The 16783-nt window shown below is 39.9% G+C and overlaps 1 protein-coding gene across 1 annotated transcript; it reads left to right on the top strand.

The window, feature by feature from the left end:
- Positions 1-14495, top strand: mpzl3 (myelin protein zero-like 3). Its single transcript, XM_084350634.1, has 6 exons — positions 1-245; positions 3565-3731; positions 10034-10247; positions 11959-12115; positions 13518-13587; positions 13828-14495. The coding sequence occupies exons 1-6, from the start codon at positions 146-148 to the stop codon at positions 13906-13908; spliced, it is 789 nt and encodes a 262-aa protein (XP_084206760.1). The 5' UTR covers positions 1-145; the 3' UTR covers positions 13909-14495.
- Positions 14496-16783: the final 2288 nt, after the last annotated feature.

Raw genomic sequence — 16783 nt, 5'->3', positions numbered from 1 at the left:
TCCTGATACACCTGTTTGTCAGGTAGGACCGTCAGTCAGCCCCGCAGTCTGCTGTCGCAACGGAGACACTGAGTCATGGCAAATAGACTATGGACGGAATTTTACTGAACTTTGACGCGACTCTGACTTTTTTTTTCCCGTCGTCATGCGAGTGAACCCGTTTTCACACGTTAAAATGCGTCGACCGCGCCGCGAGACTACCGCTCTGAACGTCGTCCTGCTGCTGTATTTGTTCAGCTTTCTCGGTGAGTAAACAGGCCGGAGCTCTCTGTGTCCGTGGCAGGCTAAATGTTTGCTCCGGTGGGCTGGTACCGCTGGCTGCTCTTTTCGGTAATAACGTCGAAAAATGTTAGTTAAGTGCACTTTGAATTGTCTGTCACGTTAACTCACTTTCCTAACTCAAGACAGGCCGAGTGGAAAAAAAAGTTTCCCAGCTCTGTAAACACTCTAACCGCCATGATACTGGTCATGTTTATTTCTAGCTGATTGACTTGAGAAGGACTTGCTAACATGACGTCGTGTGTATTTCAGGTGGACGCATTCAGTGTAGACTTACCGTGAGCAGTGGAAGAAGACGTATGCAGGTTCTTTATATAAGTAGAAGTACTACTGCCACGCAAAATACTCACCTAAGTAGAAGTACGCAAGTATCATTAGCAACATGTACAAGTATCACAGGTAAAGGTAGTCACCATACAGAGAAGTTGGTCAGTGTTTTAATATCATAGTTAGCCCTGCATGATGTTTTTGGTGTCGTATTACTGGTGCATTTGTGTGTATAGGGAGTTCACGTTAATCCCTCAGTTTGTCAGAGGCATTCATGTTAAGGATTTTGAATGACACATAGTCTCCACTTGACAGGAGGTATATGAAAGATTCATCCGAAATGTAACTAAAGCTGTCAGGACAAATGTAGTGAAGAAAAACGGCTCACTTGCCTCTGAGATGTAGTGGAGTATAAGTGTAAAGTTGCACAAAATAGAACAAAAAGTACAACAGATAAGTACTGAAATACAGTACTTGAGCAAATGTAGCCAACTAAGTTAAGATACTCAAAATTAGTTTGGGATGTTTTAGTATTTCACTTGATTATTTAATCTGTGACAGCTGAATTTTGGTTTTGTGGATGTTTTTGATAATAATGTGACACATTTCATTTGACTTTCATTGCATATCCATGCACATATGCACCCATATCACAATATCCCTAATTCATTTTGAGTTGTAAACATTCCACCACTGGCCACGAGAATAAGGTAAACATTATCATAAAGTTAGCAAACCCCACGTCAGACACACTGAAAGTATGTCCGCCAATTAATGATGGAATTTTGCGTGCTTGAGTCAAAATAGCTTCCAGAAATCTGGCTGCTGCGTCTGAGGGTGCAGGAACAGCCCATAACAGTGACAGGCCAGTGCAAAAAGCCAGGCACTGAGTGATTCTGACAGCTGGTATGCACTGAGTTAAGAGCACTGACATTTTGCCAGGTACATTACAAACATGGCTGCAAACTGTGGGCATGTGTTTGCCTCCCTGTAAGAGCACCTCACCTGTTATTGAAGGCATAAAAATGAGAGTTTCAAACAGGAATGGCTTCTGTGTATTGCTGGTTTAGTCAGAACACGAGCAACATGAAAATGTTGGAGCAGATTTGTATCATTATATTTTGTGATAGCAATTGTATTTTGTATTATAATTGTGCCCAGAGGTCTTTCTACCATGGTAAACAAATGTAGCCAGTTCTTCCAGTCAGGGTCACATCAGAACACCAGAGCTATCGCAGTAAGATATTGTCTTTCCTCTGACTTTTAGTTTTTCCGGATTATATGTCCAGACATCTTGTAGGAACTAGGTGTCAACGTGGCCACTGATGAGCTGCCAACTTTCCTATCCCACCACCAATTATTACCATGTCTTCAAGTTCAAGAGCAGTTCAGCTTTCAAGGCTCTTCTGCCTGATTTTCACTTTTATGATGAGATAGCTTTGTTCATGTTGTCGACTCGCTCACCCCAGGGTCTTGGTAGATGAATCAGGCTGATCGGATGATATCTCTTCCAGTCTTTAGTGTAAGATAAACTTTGTCCTGATCACATCTTCTTGTGGTCTCAGATGGAACCAGTGGTGTCAGTCTAAGATTGGATATACTGGGATATTTTGAGTTGTATCATTTTGCTGCTTTGCTTTGCTTGGAATAGAGGAATGTTTAATTTATGTCCCAAAAAAGCAAGTTTGTATAAATGTCACGAATGAGCTGCTGACATGCAAATGTAGCCAGTTTGTGTTCAAGCTGAACCAGGGGGACAGTGAAACAGTCAGTCCACCAGCCACTTTGATCCAGACTGAAATATCTCGACAATTGTTGGACAGATTGCTGTAATATTTTGCCACGGATGTTAAAGGTCCCGAGAGGATAGATTTGAATTTGATTTGAGTTTGGTGACGTTTCCTGCAGCGCCACCAGTAGGTCAAAGTATACACTTATCCAGTCAATAGGCTGATCCACTGGATGGATTGGCACAATGTTTTTTTTATTTTCACAGATACTCATTGTTCCCTGAGGATGAATCCGAATGAACCTACCTCTGATGTCACCATGAAGTTGACATCTTTGGTTTTGAGTAAAATATCTTGACAATTATTGGATGGATTGCTGTGCAATTGGTTACAGATGTTGAAGGTCCAATAACGATAAATTGTAGGCATGCTAGACACATTATCTGCTAAACATCAATATACATAGCATTTTCACTGGAAGCATGTTAACATGCTGCCATTAGCATCTAACATTGGCCTGAATAACTGATGTATGATACTGATATCGATGTATATAATATTTGCACTCTGTTTGGCATAAATCCTGCCATAACAAGGGATTGTGAAGGAAATGGGGAGGGATTTCATCTCTTTGTATGATCATTGGTTGCGGACCAACCAGCTGTACTGGCACACTGGACTTCTACACCTCTGTAGAGCCATTATGGAAATCAACTGAACCCACCATTTATTAATAATGACCGCTTATTAATGAATCAATGTCACTAAATATTTTAAGGTTCTCTCTCAAAAGAAGCTGTCGGTATTCAGCGCTTGTTCATGGCTATGGCTGTGAAAGCTCCCAAGTGTCATTTATTGCAGACGCTGTAAGAATGAGCAAAACATCTAGAGACACAGGAACACTGCTTTGCTGGCAGGTAAACTCCTCTGTTAGGCAGATGTGAAGCAAGTGAAATACAACAGGAGAGGCTGGTGAGAATCTTATACTAAAATGTCTCTCAGTTCAGTGTATACCAGAAGGAATTTGCTTTGCTGTTGCTTTCATGCCACCACAGTGTGGGCATATCTGTAGATGCTATCTAGGTTTTTTGTTTACCATTTTCTCACAGTGAGTAAAATGTCACTCACAATGTGTCCTCCTTTCTCTTTCTTTCCCCCTCCACTCCCTCTTCTCTTTCTTCTTGAACACCCAAACCGTAACTCTGCTCCTGTTTCTCTTTCATCCCTGTCCTCTGCAACTCTGTCATCATATTTTTTCTCTTCTTTTGTTCCACAATTTCACCTCCAGCCCCTTCCCCAGTCTCCTCCATCAAAGTGAATACTCCAGCAGAGCTCCATGGATCTAAAGGGGAGGCTGTCACATTGTCCTGCACTTTCACTTCCACCAGTAGGCCCACCAGTAAGATGACTGTGGACTGGTCTTATAGGCCCCAGAGTGGAGGGCCACCACAGACAGTGAGTATACATTTGTCAGTATTATTTCGTCACTGCTGCAGCAGCTGTAAAAATGAAGCATGTTTGTATGAAGTGCAGTTTTCACTTTTCTTGATTTGTTTTTGGATTCGAAACACTCACAGCAGTGCACCCGCTCAATGTTGATGCTGTGCAAGTTGCCAATTGAAGATGTTTGTCTAAATTAGAAAGACCCATGTACGAGAGAGCGGGTCAATGCCATCAATAATGATAATATTTCTTTGCTTTTATTTTCTCCACAGGATTCTTAGATAACTATCTTGTTTTTCTGTAGCTGCACTGAATTATATTCCTGACTCAAAAAGAGCTGAAGTGATTAGCTGATAAATTCAATGCGTGTAAAATGCAAATAGATGGCTGTTTAAACTGAATAAAGCCTACAGTATACAGCATTTATACATATGTATATACACAAACGTATCATATTTCTCATCTCATCTCATCTCACACTTGGCCCGTATGGTCCATACCATGCCGAAGTACAATTGTCCCTCCTCCCCAGTCCCCCGCTGGCCTTCCCTCAAATTGCTCCTGCCCCAACCGGGCCTAAGCACAATTTACTCTTGTACATACGTCATCATGTTGTAGCGTGGTTGCAGCACAATGGAGTACAAAACAAAGAACATGACACTTTACTGTCTTTTTTGGGGCTTATTTTGTGTCGTTTTGGTCATAGACGGCCCTCTCACATTTCTGGATTTCTTGTTTATGCAAGGCGGTGCTATACGCATGATTATACGTCACATCCACATTGCTCACCCGTGCTTGTTCTCGTGCATGAGCAACCGAACAGTGTCGAAGCACACCTCTTCTAACCATGCCAGGGCCAAGGAAGTGTACTATGCTTGATATGGTACGGACGCTCACACAAGTCAAACAAACTGGACTTTGAGGGTAAAATGTGCTTGGGCATGGTACTGATTGCCTTACACCTGAGAGTAGTAAAATCTCCAAGTAAACATAACTTGGGGCACAAGTTTCCACAAAGGAAAATAATAATTAACTGTAGGACAAAACACAAAATTCCACTTTCTTTAAAAAATCTTTGTAACAGGACTTACCATGAATACCTACGTTGGTTTTCTTTATTTTTGAATGTCACTTTTGTGTAGTCTTTGCATTTAATGCACTGGTCTAGGGAGTTTGGATTGGAGTTATATGGAGTAATGTAGGCAGTGCTTTATAACTTTGACATTTTGTAGACTAAATGATTTGTTGAAATGAAAATAGAATCCACAGCATCAAGAGATATGTTCACCCAGAAATGAAAACTTGTTTTTTTGCAGATGGAAAGTCTGTTGAAGTGTTGTAGTCCACAAAACATTTCTGGAGCTTCCCAGCAAAACAGTGTTGCAGCATTCTCTTAAGATGGGGACTTTTAAAACAAAAAAACAACTGAAATAAAACATAAAATGGCTCCATACAGCTCGTCCAGTGTAATCCGAGTCTTCAGAAGCCCCATGATCCAAAACTGATTTAAAAAGATGTTTTGTGGACTACAAAACTTAACCTGACTTTCCATCAGCATGAGGGTGAGTAGATGATGACTGCATTTTTATTTTTGGGTGAGCTTATCGTTTATTTGCAGCCCCAATGCGTTTTAAATGATATTATAAGTATTAACTTTCAGGTACCACTCAGGTTTTTCCACTGAATTTTGAATAACATTTTAAGACCTCTCAAAGACTGTGTGCATTGTGCAGCCAAGTGACTTCCATTGTTCAAACATGACTTGTTTGAATATCTGGTAGCTTTATTTGCATTTTTGACCAGTTTGACCTCTCTTGATTTCTAAACCTACACATGCACCTGCACCCTGAAGCAAACTCAAGTCAGTTTTAAAGCAGATAGTGTATGTGCTAATACGTTTGATTTGTCAGCTTTGAGGCTTTACCTGTTCACATTCCAGCCAAGCCTTTGTGTCTTTTAGAGGCCTCCCCAGGAAACCCTGACTGGTCAGCCACCGTAATACCTCAAATGGGATGTGGTACTTTCATGGTCTTGTTCGAAATGCGTTCGGATGTATCCATCCCAACCCATAACTGCACTCAGTTGTCTAACCCCGCACACTCTGGGCTCCGTTTCAGTGACCAACCCACTAAGAATCCACCACATGATTTAAGCCGTTCCATTTGTACTTGAAGATACCCATCAAGTGTGGTTGTATGTAATTGCATTTGAACCATGGGAATCCATAGTGTGGTAGCTGCAACCCTATATGCCATCATTTCCTATAGGAGCACTCACAGTTAAGTGGAGGCTAATGTTTTGTGGCTCCGCTGATATGGAGTGCTGTTGGTTTAGTCATTAAGATGCCGTTGTCTGGTCTCAAAGTGTGTAGGGGGAGGAGGAAGAAAAGTAGTTGATACTATAAAGAGGAGTGTGTATATGCACGTGTGTGTCTGTCAGCAGATAGCGTGGCATTACATCACAAAGCCACACAGGTATTGCAGTAGGTGTGTCACCTGCTACCGAAGAGAAAGCCACAACAGTGCCAGTATTTCTTTCGACCCAGCCCAACCAATCCGTTCTCTTTATAACAGATGAATAGTGTGTGGCAGTTTGCCCATAGCTGGAACCAAAGTCTGGAAGTTTCTAATTTCTGTTTCAAAGTCTTCATTTACTTTCCATCCAATTTCATTAGCAGTTTTGGCTGCTTTATTGGCGTGCGTGTCCCCGGCCGTATATCACACTGGGAAAGACCATGAATAAGCATGTGAAAAGCTCCATCAGAAAATATAATTTTGCAGCCAAAGCTTTAGTGTCAATCTAAATCGCTGCAGTGCTTCAGTGGCTTGCATAATTACCTCAGTCCTGATGAGAATTAATTTTGCAGATTGGAGAAGAGAGTTCAATATGTTCAATCAAATATCAGTGGGAGCTGATGGTAATTGTAGGATTTGGCAATTGAATTCTGCTGAATAATGCTAAAAATAAATCTATTATGATGATCTAAAACTTCAGTTTTTACGTTTGTCAAGTCGGTGGAAGCTTTTGTCTAAATTATCAGATAGATTTATGGATTAGGTGGACCAGTGGGGAAACAATCCAACTTTCTTGGCTGTGTTGCTTCTCTTTTGAGTTTAAAAGGATCATTGGGTCTAATGTTTGTTTCCAGACTGAGACAGACTCTTATGTGGTCAGCGACTTCAAGCTGCTGTCACGTAGGCTGAGCCCTGCCAAGTCCTGAAATGATCAGCCATGTGACGAATAACAGGGAGGTGGCTGGGTTTCTATCTGCCAGGCCTACAGTCAGACTTTCAGGGAATTTTAGCTGATAGACACAGTGTTGTAAAACCATAAAACTGTATCAGTGTCGGTGATTGTTCAGGTGATTCTGTGTTTGCTTCAGTCTGTTGAAAGGCCAGTTATCCGTGTTGACATTGTTTCTGCTGTGTAAACCTTTAGGCAGTAAAAATACTCACTTTACATAAGGCGAACAGTTTGCATGATCTTGATTTAGGCTGCACTGTCCTACGACTAGATGAAAGTTTACTTATTGTTCTTCATATTTTCATATACTGATATTTTTCATATACAGTATATTGCACACACATATTTATTTTCACAGTGCATACAGTACATTTCACATTTTGGATGTTTATGTGGTGTTAATCACAAATTATTTTCTCTTCAATTTATAGGGAACTTTTCTGGTGAATTGGTGAAAAGAGGCATGTGTTTTGATTTTATTTTGGATCTTTATGAAACTATTATTGCTGCTGTGAAATTAATTATTTTACAGCAGTTTTTTAAAAGCGGTAACACTGAACATTGCATGGACAGAGATATTCATTCTTCTGTGTGTTTGATCTAGTTTTTTAATGTTTAATGGTGTTTATTATGAACACATTTCAGAGGAATTAATTTTAAAGCTGTGCTAAGAGAACCTAGAATATATATTTTTTTCAAAATAAGGATAGTGTCTCACAGAGAGGCTTAGCTTCTCTGCTGACTTAGGTTTGTTATGAAACACTCTGTAGTTACTTAGACAAACATTAAGGGACCAATGACACGTGACTGATGTCCTCCACTCACTAGAGCGGCTGTGTACCTTTTCCAAAACACATTTTGGTGTCACTGCCATGACCATTGTGGGCCGCTCTGTATTTTCCTGGCCTTGAATTTTTTTTTGTATGGTATTTTCGCCCAGACGTCCACTGAGTTGTCCTTCATCAAACCGTGCAGATGACAGGGGGCTCGCACAGAATAACAACACACACATCTACACACATCGGCCTGTTGGTTATAATTCAGTATTCTGCTTGTTCATACAAGAGACACGCACTTACCAGAGCTCATTACAGCCTCCTTTCCAACAAATTATTCATATTTTTTCTTGAACTGCAATATGAAGCAAACACTGTTGTCTTATTTCAAATTATGATGTAACCACATCCTACCAATACTTTTTATTATTTGCTTTTACAGTCATTTTGCTAAATAACTGTTTTAAAAAAAATGACCCCATGCCATCTGCCTCTGGCTGCAGATTTATGTTCACATTGTGACGCGCTGCACCTTCCAGACAACGATGTGATTTCCTGAAGAGCAAATTCTTCATTTGTTGAGCTGTTTCTGTCATGCGTCACTGTGACTGGCACAGCTGGTACAGAGAAATGAGACCTGGGATGTGACTCACAGTTATTCATCAATCACCATACACTACATTATTTAAATTCACCTACCCCTTTTGTGCAGCTGCACACACATGAACCAGACAGAAGGTGCACTTCTAGACAACGCTTTGCACTTGTAGTTGATCTTGCACGATTTAAAATACGGCCCTTTAGGTCTTTATATGAAAGGAGCTGCACGAATTGGCTGGATTTAAAAACATCCGTGGTGTTTTAAGAAGAAATCGATAACTCCCTTCTGCTGTGATTCGAGAGTACAGATGAAGGCCATGCTCTGATCTTATCCATCAAATAATCTAAAAGCCTCTTGATGTCTTCATGTTCCTTATCCGAATCAACCAGCTCAGCACAAGACGTTGTCCGGAAGAGTAATGGCTACGTGACTACTTACTAATGGTATTTCTTTATCTTAATTTAATGTTCTTTTCTGATATAGTTATGTTGTATCCTTTTTAACCATTCAATTAGGTGTAGTTTGAAACACTTTACATTGTTATTTCCATTGAAAAATCCAGCTGGAATTGTATATTTTCGTTCTCACTATACTGTTGGGCAGATTGCATATATGTTAAAATGGATTAAATAAAGTGTTCAGCTCTAACCGAACCTTGGGTCAGCTCCGCTCTCAATGATTTTTTCCCCCCTTGTCTTTTACCTGCTTTGTCACATGTTTTTTTTAGGCTTTCATTAAAATAATATATAGAATATAGAAAGTGAAGAGGGGGTCAGACAATGTAAGACATACAGAGTATCTATCTAGTAAGACCAATGGAGAAAAGATGAATGCAAATATACTCAGTATCAACCCTTCTGACTCCTTACTATTCTATCACATCTCTTGTCATTTTCCTATTTTTGTGTCCATGTTTTTTTCCCACCGCAGTATGTGGTTACTGGTGACTCATGAAACTTATTAAAACACAAACTCTACACTCTTAGTTTACTCTGTGAAAAAATATTCCTGTAGTATCCTTCTCCACCCACACACACAAAACACTCAAAATCCGGATGTCGTGCTTTGGAGAGGTCAGGGTCAGCTTCATGTGGGAGTGATGAGGAGATGGAGTTTGTCACTTTGTCGAAAAACAAACTTACGTGGTAAATGCTAAACAAAAGTGTAAAAATCCAGTATTTGAGGCACCTGTGGTTCAGATTTTCTCTCTGTGCAACACTTGTGAAGACACATGAATTTCTTTGCCTTGAGCTCGATTATTTTTTTTTCTGCAACTGAACAGGCAGCCCTCCTCACTCTGCTGTCGGCAATATTGCCAAAAGAAAATGTCCCTCCACCATCTGTCCCGCCACCTGTTGCTCCACATACTTTTCCCTTAGTCAGAAAAATGATAAGTTACATTTCAGAGCGGTGATTCTTTATGCTCTGGATCAGAGAACTGATCATGAGTTCTGGTATAGGTAGGTGTTTTTCTCCTGGTGAGACTATAGAACATGTCTGAGACTGTTGAAAAGAAACGCACAATACTTCACTGTTTCTTTTTTCCTCCCTGAATCTAACCTGTCAAGTTGTGTTGGTCACTAGGGCCATGCATTTTGTGCTTTTGTTCCAGTGAACTTATTAGATATAATTTTACAACCTGTCTCATCACACCCAATACATTGTTTTTTTTGCCCTCTCTCATCTTTCTCCAGTTTTTCCACTTCTCCTCACGGGCGTTCCCTCCGCTTGAAGGTCAGTTTACCGGTCGTATCCAGTGGCAGGGAAGCCCAGCACGCGGGGACGCCTCCATCACTCTGATCAACGCCACGCTGAACGATAATGGGACCTACATCTGCTCCGTCAGAAACCCTCCTGATGTCCATGGGTCCCCGACTTCACACACTGTACTCACTGTCACGCCAAAGGGTAAGATGGTGCATGTGAACATAAAATAACACAGCGGGGCCATGTACACTTTGACTTCCTCCGACCACTTTAATTTGGTCCACACTTTGATGCATACTGTATAACATAAAAGTAGTCAAATATAGACTGTTAGGACCACATTCAGGTACATTTATATACAAACATAATTGTAATTATCCTAACAAATGTGTCATTTTAAACCCCTCTTAAGTACTTGTCCTGATTTCACCTCAGGCGTCTGTATTTGGTTTTACTCACAATTAATTATACACTGTGTATACACAGAGAAGGGCTGAGGAGAAGGAAGTATACATTTCCCCTGCCAGCCACATATTTCAAAGATAGAAGCCTAATCCAAACATTATTCATGTGAAAGCCTGTCTTGTTAGCCGTATTGGCTCATACATATTAGCCTGCCTCTGCTGTCAGCAGACTGTAGATGGTTAGAGGCAGGGATGTTGTGGAGGGTACCTCATCGCATCTAAGTAACCTACTTGCATCATATTAAAAATGATTAAACTAATGTAACATAAATGATGACAGTGGTTCTCTAAAGCAATAGTTTGACATTTTGGGAAACGCACTTATTTAAATCTACATCTAAGCAGGGACAAGGAGAGGGAGGCCTGCTGCTGCTGCTCGGGTGAGCGTGTAGGACTCTTTGTAGCTGCCCTCTGAGTATATGATGGTAGACCTTTTCCAGCTTGTCACTGCGGCTCATTGTGTGGCCACAGAAACTATAATGAGGGAAACAATACAGGACTTGATTTACAAGTATCTAAGTTCCCTGTAGGACTTGGCTCTTTACCAGCAGGGAACAGACAGATCAATGAAGAGAAATGGTATTGGAGTGGCATCAGCTTCATAGTCAGATGGTCTAGGACAATAAACTGTGTTTATAATACTAGTAAGCAAACCCTGCTACTTTAATTGTGTGTTATGGCTTATCATTTCCGCTATATAAAGTACTACCACCCAAAATTACACTCAAAATGCAGATGTTGTCAGATAGCAGCTGCCCACTGTCTGAAATCGCTCTCACATCTGTGTGGTAAGGACATAACTGCAGCCAGCAGCTGGCTAGCTTAGCTTAGCAAAAAGACTGAAAAACAAGAAGAAACAGCTAGCCGCCTACACGCAACAGCATCTCTAAAGCAAACTAACTAACATGTTATATCTTGTTTGTTTCCTTGCTGAGAGCAGCAGGCGACCAGTGGCCGCTCCAGGAAGGTACTGGTCCCAGCCAACAAAGAGTTTGGCACATAACACTATGAATAACGGGGCTCGTTTTTACATCTCAGTTTTTGCACAGTTTAACAAACAAGTATATATAGCATGTTAATTCATGAGCTTTAGAGGTACTGTAAGGCACCTTTAGACAGTTGAGCCATTTCCACCCGTTTACACTGTTGATGGTATGTTAAGCTAACAGGCTGCTTGCTCTGGCTATATATTTACCATGCAGACATGAGAGTGTTATCATATTTTCATATAACTGTTTTATTTTTTTTAATCAAAAATAAATAAACAATTTTTTTTATTGGTTGTGATATTTTCACTACTATTAATTTGGTAAGACGTGTTAATGGTGATTGTAGAGCTGCTGTATGTGTTGTATGTGCTATATATGTACAGTATATTTCAGTATACATCATGTGTGGTCATCAACAGCTTGTTAATGTGTCTAATGACCTCACGTCATCCTCCCCAGCGCCCAGCATCCGCTTCTCTGATGTTGCGGTCCTCCTTGCTTTCATCCTCCTCCCCTCTGCTATCATCACCCTCATTCTGATTGGACGGATGCTCTGTCCCAAGAAACGACGCAGCCAATCGAAGGCCTACAGATCGCCCATAGAGGTCACAGAGGGGTGAGTAGATTTATTCAACTAATCACGACTGCTGGTCTCCGGGGGGTGATGATTGCCATTGCAGCATTTGATGGTTAAAAATGTGCTTGTGGACTGCTAATTTGATGAAGGTTAAACATGAATTTAATTTTGAGTTAATATTTTTGATTTTAGTTGGTGTGCTAGTTGTATAAATGTGCTGGTGCTGGGAATCAGTGGAGAGCCCGGCACTAAAGTCTGCAATTAGCTGTTCTCCAGGCTGCTTTATAGTGTTGCAGTGTTACTCCCTGTGGTTTGAAGTCACACAGGAACTGGTATTTGTTCTTTTGGCTGAAGTAATGCAGGCATATAAATGTTAAACAAGCCAGTGCTACTTTGTAATACATGTTTAACAGATTCCATAAATCACATAGACAGGATCATGGAAACAATGAGCACAAGCAGCACAAGTTAATTATAGGCTCTTCTATTTTGTTTTGATTATTCAAACAAGCTTCTTTATCATTTGCCATCATGTGCTCTGTCTGATCTGTAGCTTTAACTGCATCTCTCTATCGTTTTCTCTCCATCTTTGTGCATCTTGGAGCTCCAAACGCACTATGAGATGACCTTGTTTACTGTAAACTGTAGTATCGTCTGACAGCAGGCATCAGAATAATCATTTTTTTAAAGTGTAGTTTAGCATAAACATTTTGGGAAATATGCTTATTCACTGTCTTTGCCAAGAGTTAGATGAGAAAATGTATTCCTCATTATTCAGATATGAAGCTGGAGCCTGCAGCCTTCAGCCTAGCCTAGCCTGGTCAAGACTGGTCAAGAAAAAGTCATGCATATAACAACTCGTAAAACAAAATATGAATTGGTGAGCTTTAGAGTGACATGAAGGCAGAGTTGCCCTTATACAGAATACTTATACTAGCTAACTGGCTCAGGCTTAATGCAGACAAATATGAGAGTGGTGTAGGATGGAAGCCGTACTATTTACACTGTCTTGTTGCTGCTGTTTACAGTCCCTCCAATGCAAATTCTAAAGGTGAACATAATCATAATAATGAATGATGTTAATAATAATAATAATAATATAATAAATGTTATATAATAATTATTTCCTGGGTGTATGTGTGTATGTATATTTCTTTTTCATTTCTTTTTTATATTTCATCCTATTCACTTCTAAATGTAATTATCAGTAGTATGTTCTGTGTGTGATTAGCATGAAGTGCCTACAACTATCATTTTGTTGTGCAACCCTGTGTTGTACAAGGAAAAATAATTTACCTTGAAAATCAAAATTGATGAGCGTACAGGAGGGTTAGGGCATGTAAATACAGTGTCGAAATGTTACCGGCAGGCTTTTCCATGGTAATTGTGTGTGATTATTGTCATTACCAACCATCTTGACTGTATATTCTGCATTCATCAGCGAGGAGTACGGCATCCACCCACCAGGGGACAAAGTAAAGAGGGCCTCATGCTGTGACCTATGTCTGATGGTACAGTACAGAACGTTTCATTATATCACACTGTCTCCAAACCCATAAATAACTTAATGAGACATGTCTGCCAGATCCATTTCACCTTTAATTTTACATGCCCCCAATGTCTGACAACAGGACTTGAGGGGTTATAAAATATTGATTTTTCCAATGTAGTTGTTTGTGTCTGGGTCTGTGTGTTTGTGTGTGTGTCTGTCTGTAGCTTCATCTGACTGTCTGGTTTTCTGGTCTTTGCAGGACACGGATGATGAAGAGGAGTATTACAATGTAGAAAAGAGGTCTCCTGTGGATGAAGGCTATGCTGAGTCTCAGTGCTAGAGAACCCTGCTGGTTGGGAGATGTTACTGCAACATCTAGACCTACGGGTGCCTCACGGTAAAATAATGCTGGATTCACGTCTTCTTTGCCACAGTCAACCGCAGTCACTGTGGTGATGTTTACGTTTTGTGCAATAATCCTTGTATCCTTGTTGAGACACCTGAATTATGCATCTCCAGCATTATATTTACACCATAAAATGTGTCAATAATTTGATTTATGTTTTGTCTACAAGCTCCTAAATTTCTCAAGGCTTCTCAAGAGGAGGTCCAATGTTGTGATACCAGGTTTACTTTGAGAGCTTGTAGTCTTGATAAGATATGATTTGTTTATTCTGTCTGTACAGGTAAGCAGCTGGTATCATTCAGTCAGGTACCAACTGACAAGCACTATGTATATTTTTATATCTTGATGATTTATACATGTTACTTTCTTATTGTGAAGGAGATAGATACGATTTGTCTAATTTATTACGAGTGTCAGAGCGGCTATATGAAATATGTCAATGTCTGTGTTGAGGTTTAGCAGAACATTTCTGTTATATACTTCATATTTGGACAGAAAATAAACGGATTGATTTCAGTTGTCATCTGTGAGCACCTGGTACTATTTATACAGTGTATTTTCTATATTTGAATCATCTATAAGTTACTTTAACAGGTCTTGATTTCAACATTGCTAGTGAATGCTTGTGTGTCAACATACTCTTCAGTGTATTCTGGGGACGTGTGAGTTTGAATGTGGTCTTTCATGTATATAATTATCTCGTGATATAATAGGATTGAGTCTTGGTTTTGGTTGCACAGCTTTGCTTTTTTAATTAACGTTTTTTGCAACATTATTGCCTAACTAAGTAGTACAAGAGCTGATTCTTTTGGCTTTGTGAGGGGATGAACATGACATCTGAAAAAGAAGCCGCCAGCGAGTTCATAAAAATAATTTGTTCATTAAACTGATGAATCTTTGCTAGAAAAACAATTTGTTTTTTAAAGCTGATAGCATACGGCCAACATTTCCTCCTCTGCGCTGTCTTTGTTTGGTCTGTTGCACTATTCATGAATGTTGTTGAATATTCCTTTAAAAACTCTAAGGACAGGCTGGAGTCTCCCAGCTTCACTCACAAATTGCGGCAGCGTCTGTTTCATCTGCGCAGCCGTGGGACTCGAGATAAAAAGACCTAATAAAAACCCGCCAATGAAACGCACACAAAACAATAAGTCCTCATTCTGTCTCATTTCTTTTTCTATTTCTCATTCAGCTCATTCATGCCCTCTAGGTTTTAATAATTCACACGCTGCTACGGTGGAACAATTATCATTCCTGCTTCATCTGAACTACCATGGCAACAGCTTACTCATGTCAGGCAGAAAAAAAAAATTAAAAATTGATTGAAGAAAAAAAGAATGCAGCTGACGGCCTGGACTTGAATTTCCTGGACAAATGTTGATGGAGAGGGTTGTTCAAATTTTGAAGTCCCCAAGCTGAGGGGATATAATATCATTACTGCTAAGTAGTGTCTGTAACATTTACAGATTCCACTGTAGATCCACTTATAATTTAATTTTCTAAATGTTCCAGTAAGACAGAATTTTGGTGAAACATTTGTTTTATCAACCTAAATTCTACCACTGGGTTTAGCAGATGGGAGGATCCAGTCCTTCCCTTGTTGAGGTGCTATATATTTACCTCATTTATCCAAATGTATTTCAGCTTGCAGGTATTGTTACTGGGGTGGACAGGAGATGTTAAATTTTAACAGTGAAATAAAAAACTGTCTTAAACAGCGGCATCCAGAGGAAACCCGACCCACCAACGATGGCTGAATCTCAAACCGGCTACACACCCGCCATATATGAAATTCATGTCAGTGCACTCATAATTGATGTCATTAATATCCAGGTATGAAGCACCATATTAAGATTCTGTGCCCAAAAGTGTCCCACATATATTCAATCGTTCAGTTTGAAAGATTGAAAAGGTGGTTGGTTGCTAACCTTGAGGTCAGGACCCCACAAGGATCCATCTATCTAAGGGGTACCAGTTGATTCAAAACAATTTCTGACTTTTATTTTTATTTAAACCTTTTTAAATTAAATTTTACAGGATACTTGCTCTAACATCTGAGAAAGAGAAAAACCTCTCACTCTTTGGTTGAACTGTTCTCAACTGAGGTGTTAACCTGTGATTAGATTATTAGTCATAGTTAGCCTTTGATTGATTTTATTGGGTGGGTATCACTGCCTTAACTGTAAAAAGTTCCAAGATACAACACTAGAAACTGTGAAACCACACAGTGGAAATCAAAAAGGAACCAACCAGTACCATAAAAAGCACAAGGGCATAATCAAGTGGACTTGTTTAAGTTGTTAAGAGTTGTGGTCGTACCAGCACCTCTACTCATTTTTGTTTTTTATCTTGGATCGCTCATTTTTTATGTCAGCGTGTGCCACGACACAATTTCAGTAGTGGTGGAGGTGGAGGTGAGTTCACCCTCCAAGGATACTGACAGAATGTTAGGGGTGAAAACCAGAACATCGGCAAGTCGCTCTACTCCCTCCTGACACAGTAAATTGTGTCTTCATGGAAGAACACCTGTGTGACATTGTGTAAGAGCAGATGTAGGAGTCATGTCGCTGCTCAGAAGTGGACACCTGGTCCACTTTTATTTTATTCTTGCTGGCAGGAAAACCTTTGATTTTCGTCCTCTGGGTCATTGTCCTCTACTGTCTCAAATAGGAGAAACAAAATTGCTTTTAAAAGTTGAGTATGGCTAAACTATAAAATGTTTAAAACGTTGTCGAATGTGAAAAACTTACTTGGTAGATTAATACCAAGTAAAATTACATTGTGCAATATAGTTGATCTATTGCATGCA

The sequence above is a fragment of the Pagrus pagrus genome (assembly GCF_965226575.1).
Source record: "Pagrus pagrus genome assembly, chromosome: 4".
Lineage (NCBI taxonomy): Eukaryota > Metazoa > Chordata > Actinopteri > Spariformes > Sparidae > Pagrus > Pagrus pagrus.
The sequence above is the reverse complement of the archived record's forward strand: the minus strand, read 5'-3'. Positions and strand labels throughout refer to the sequence as shown.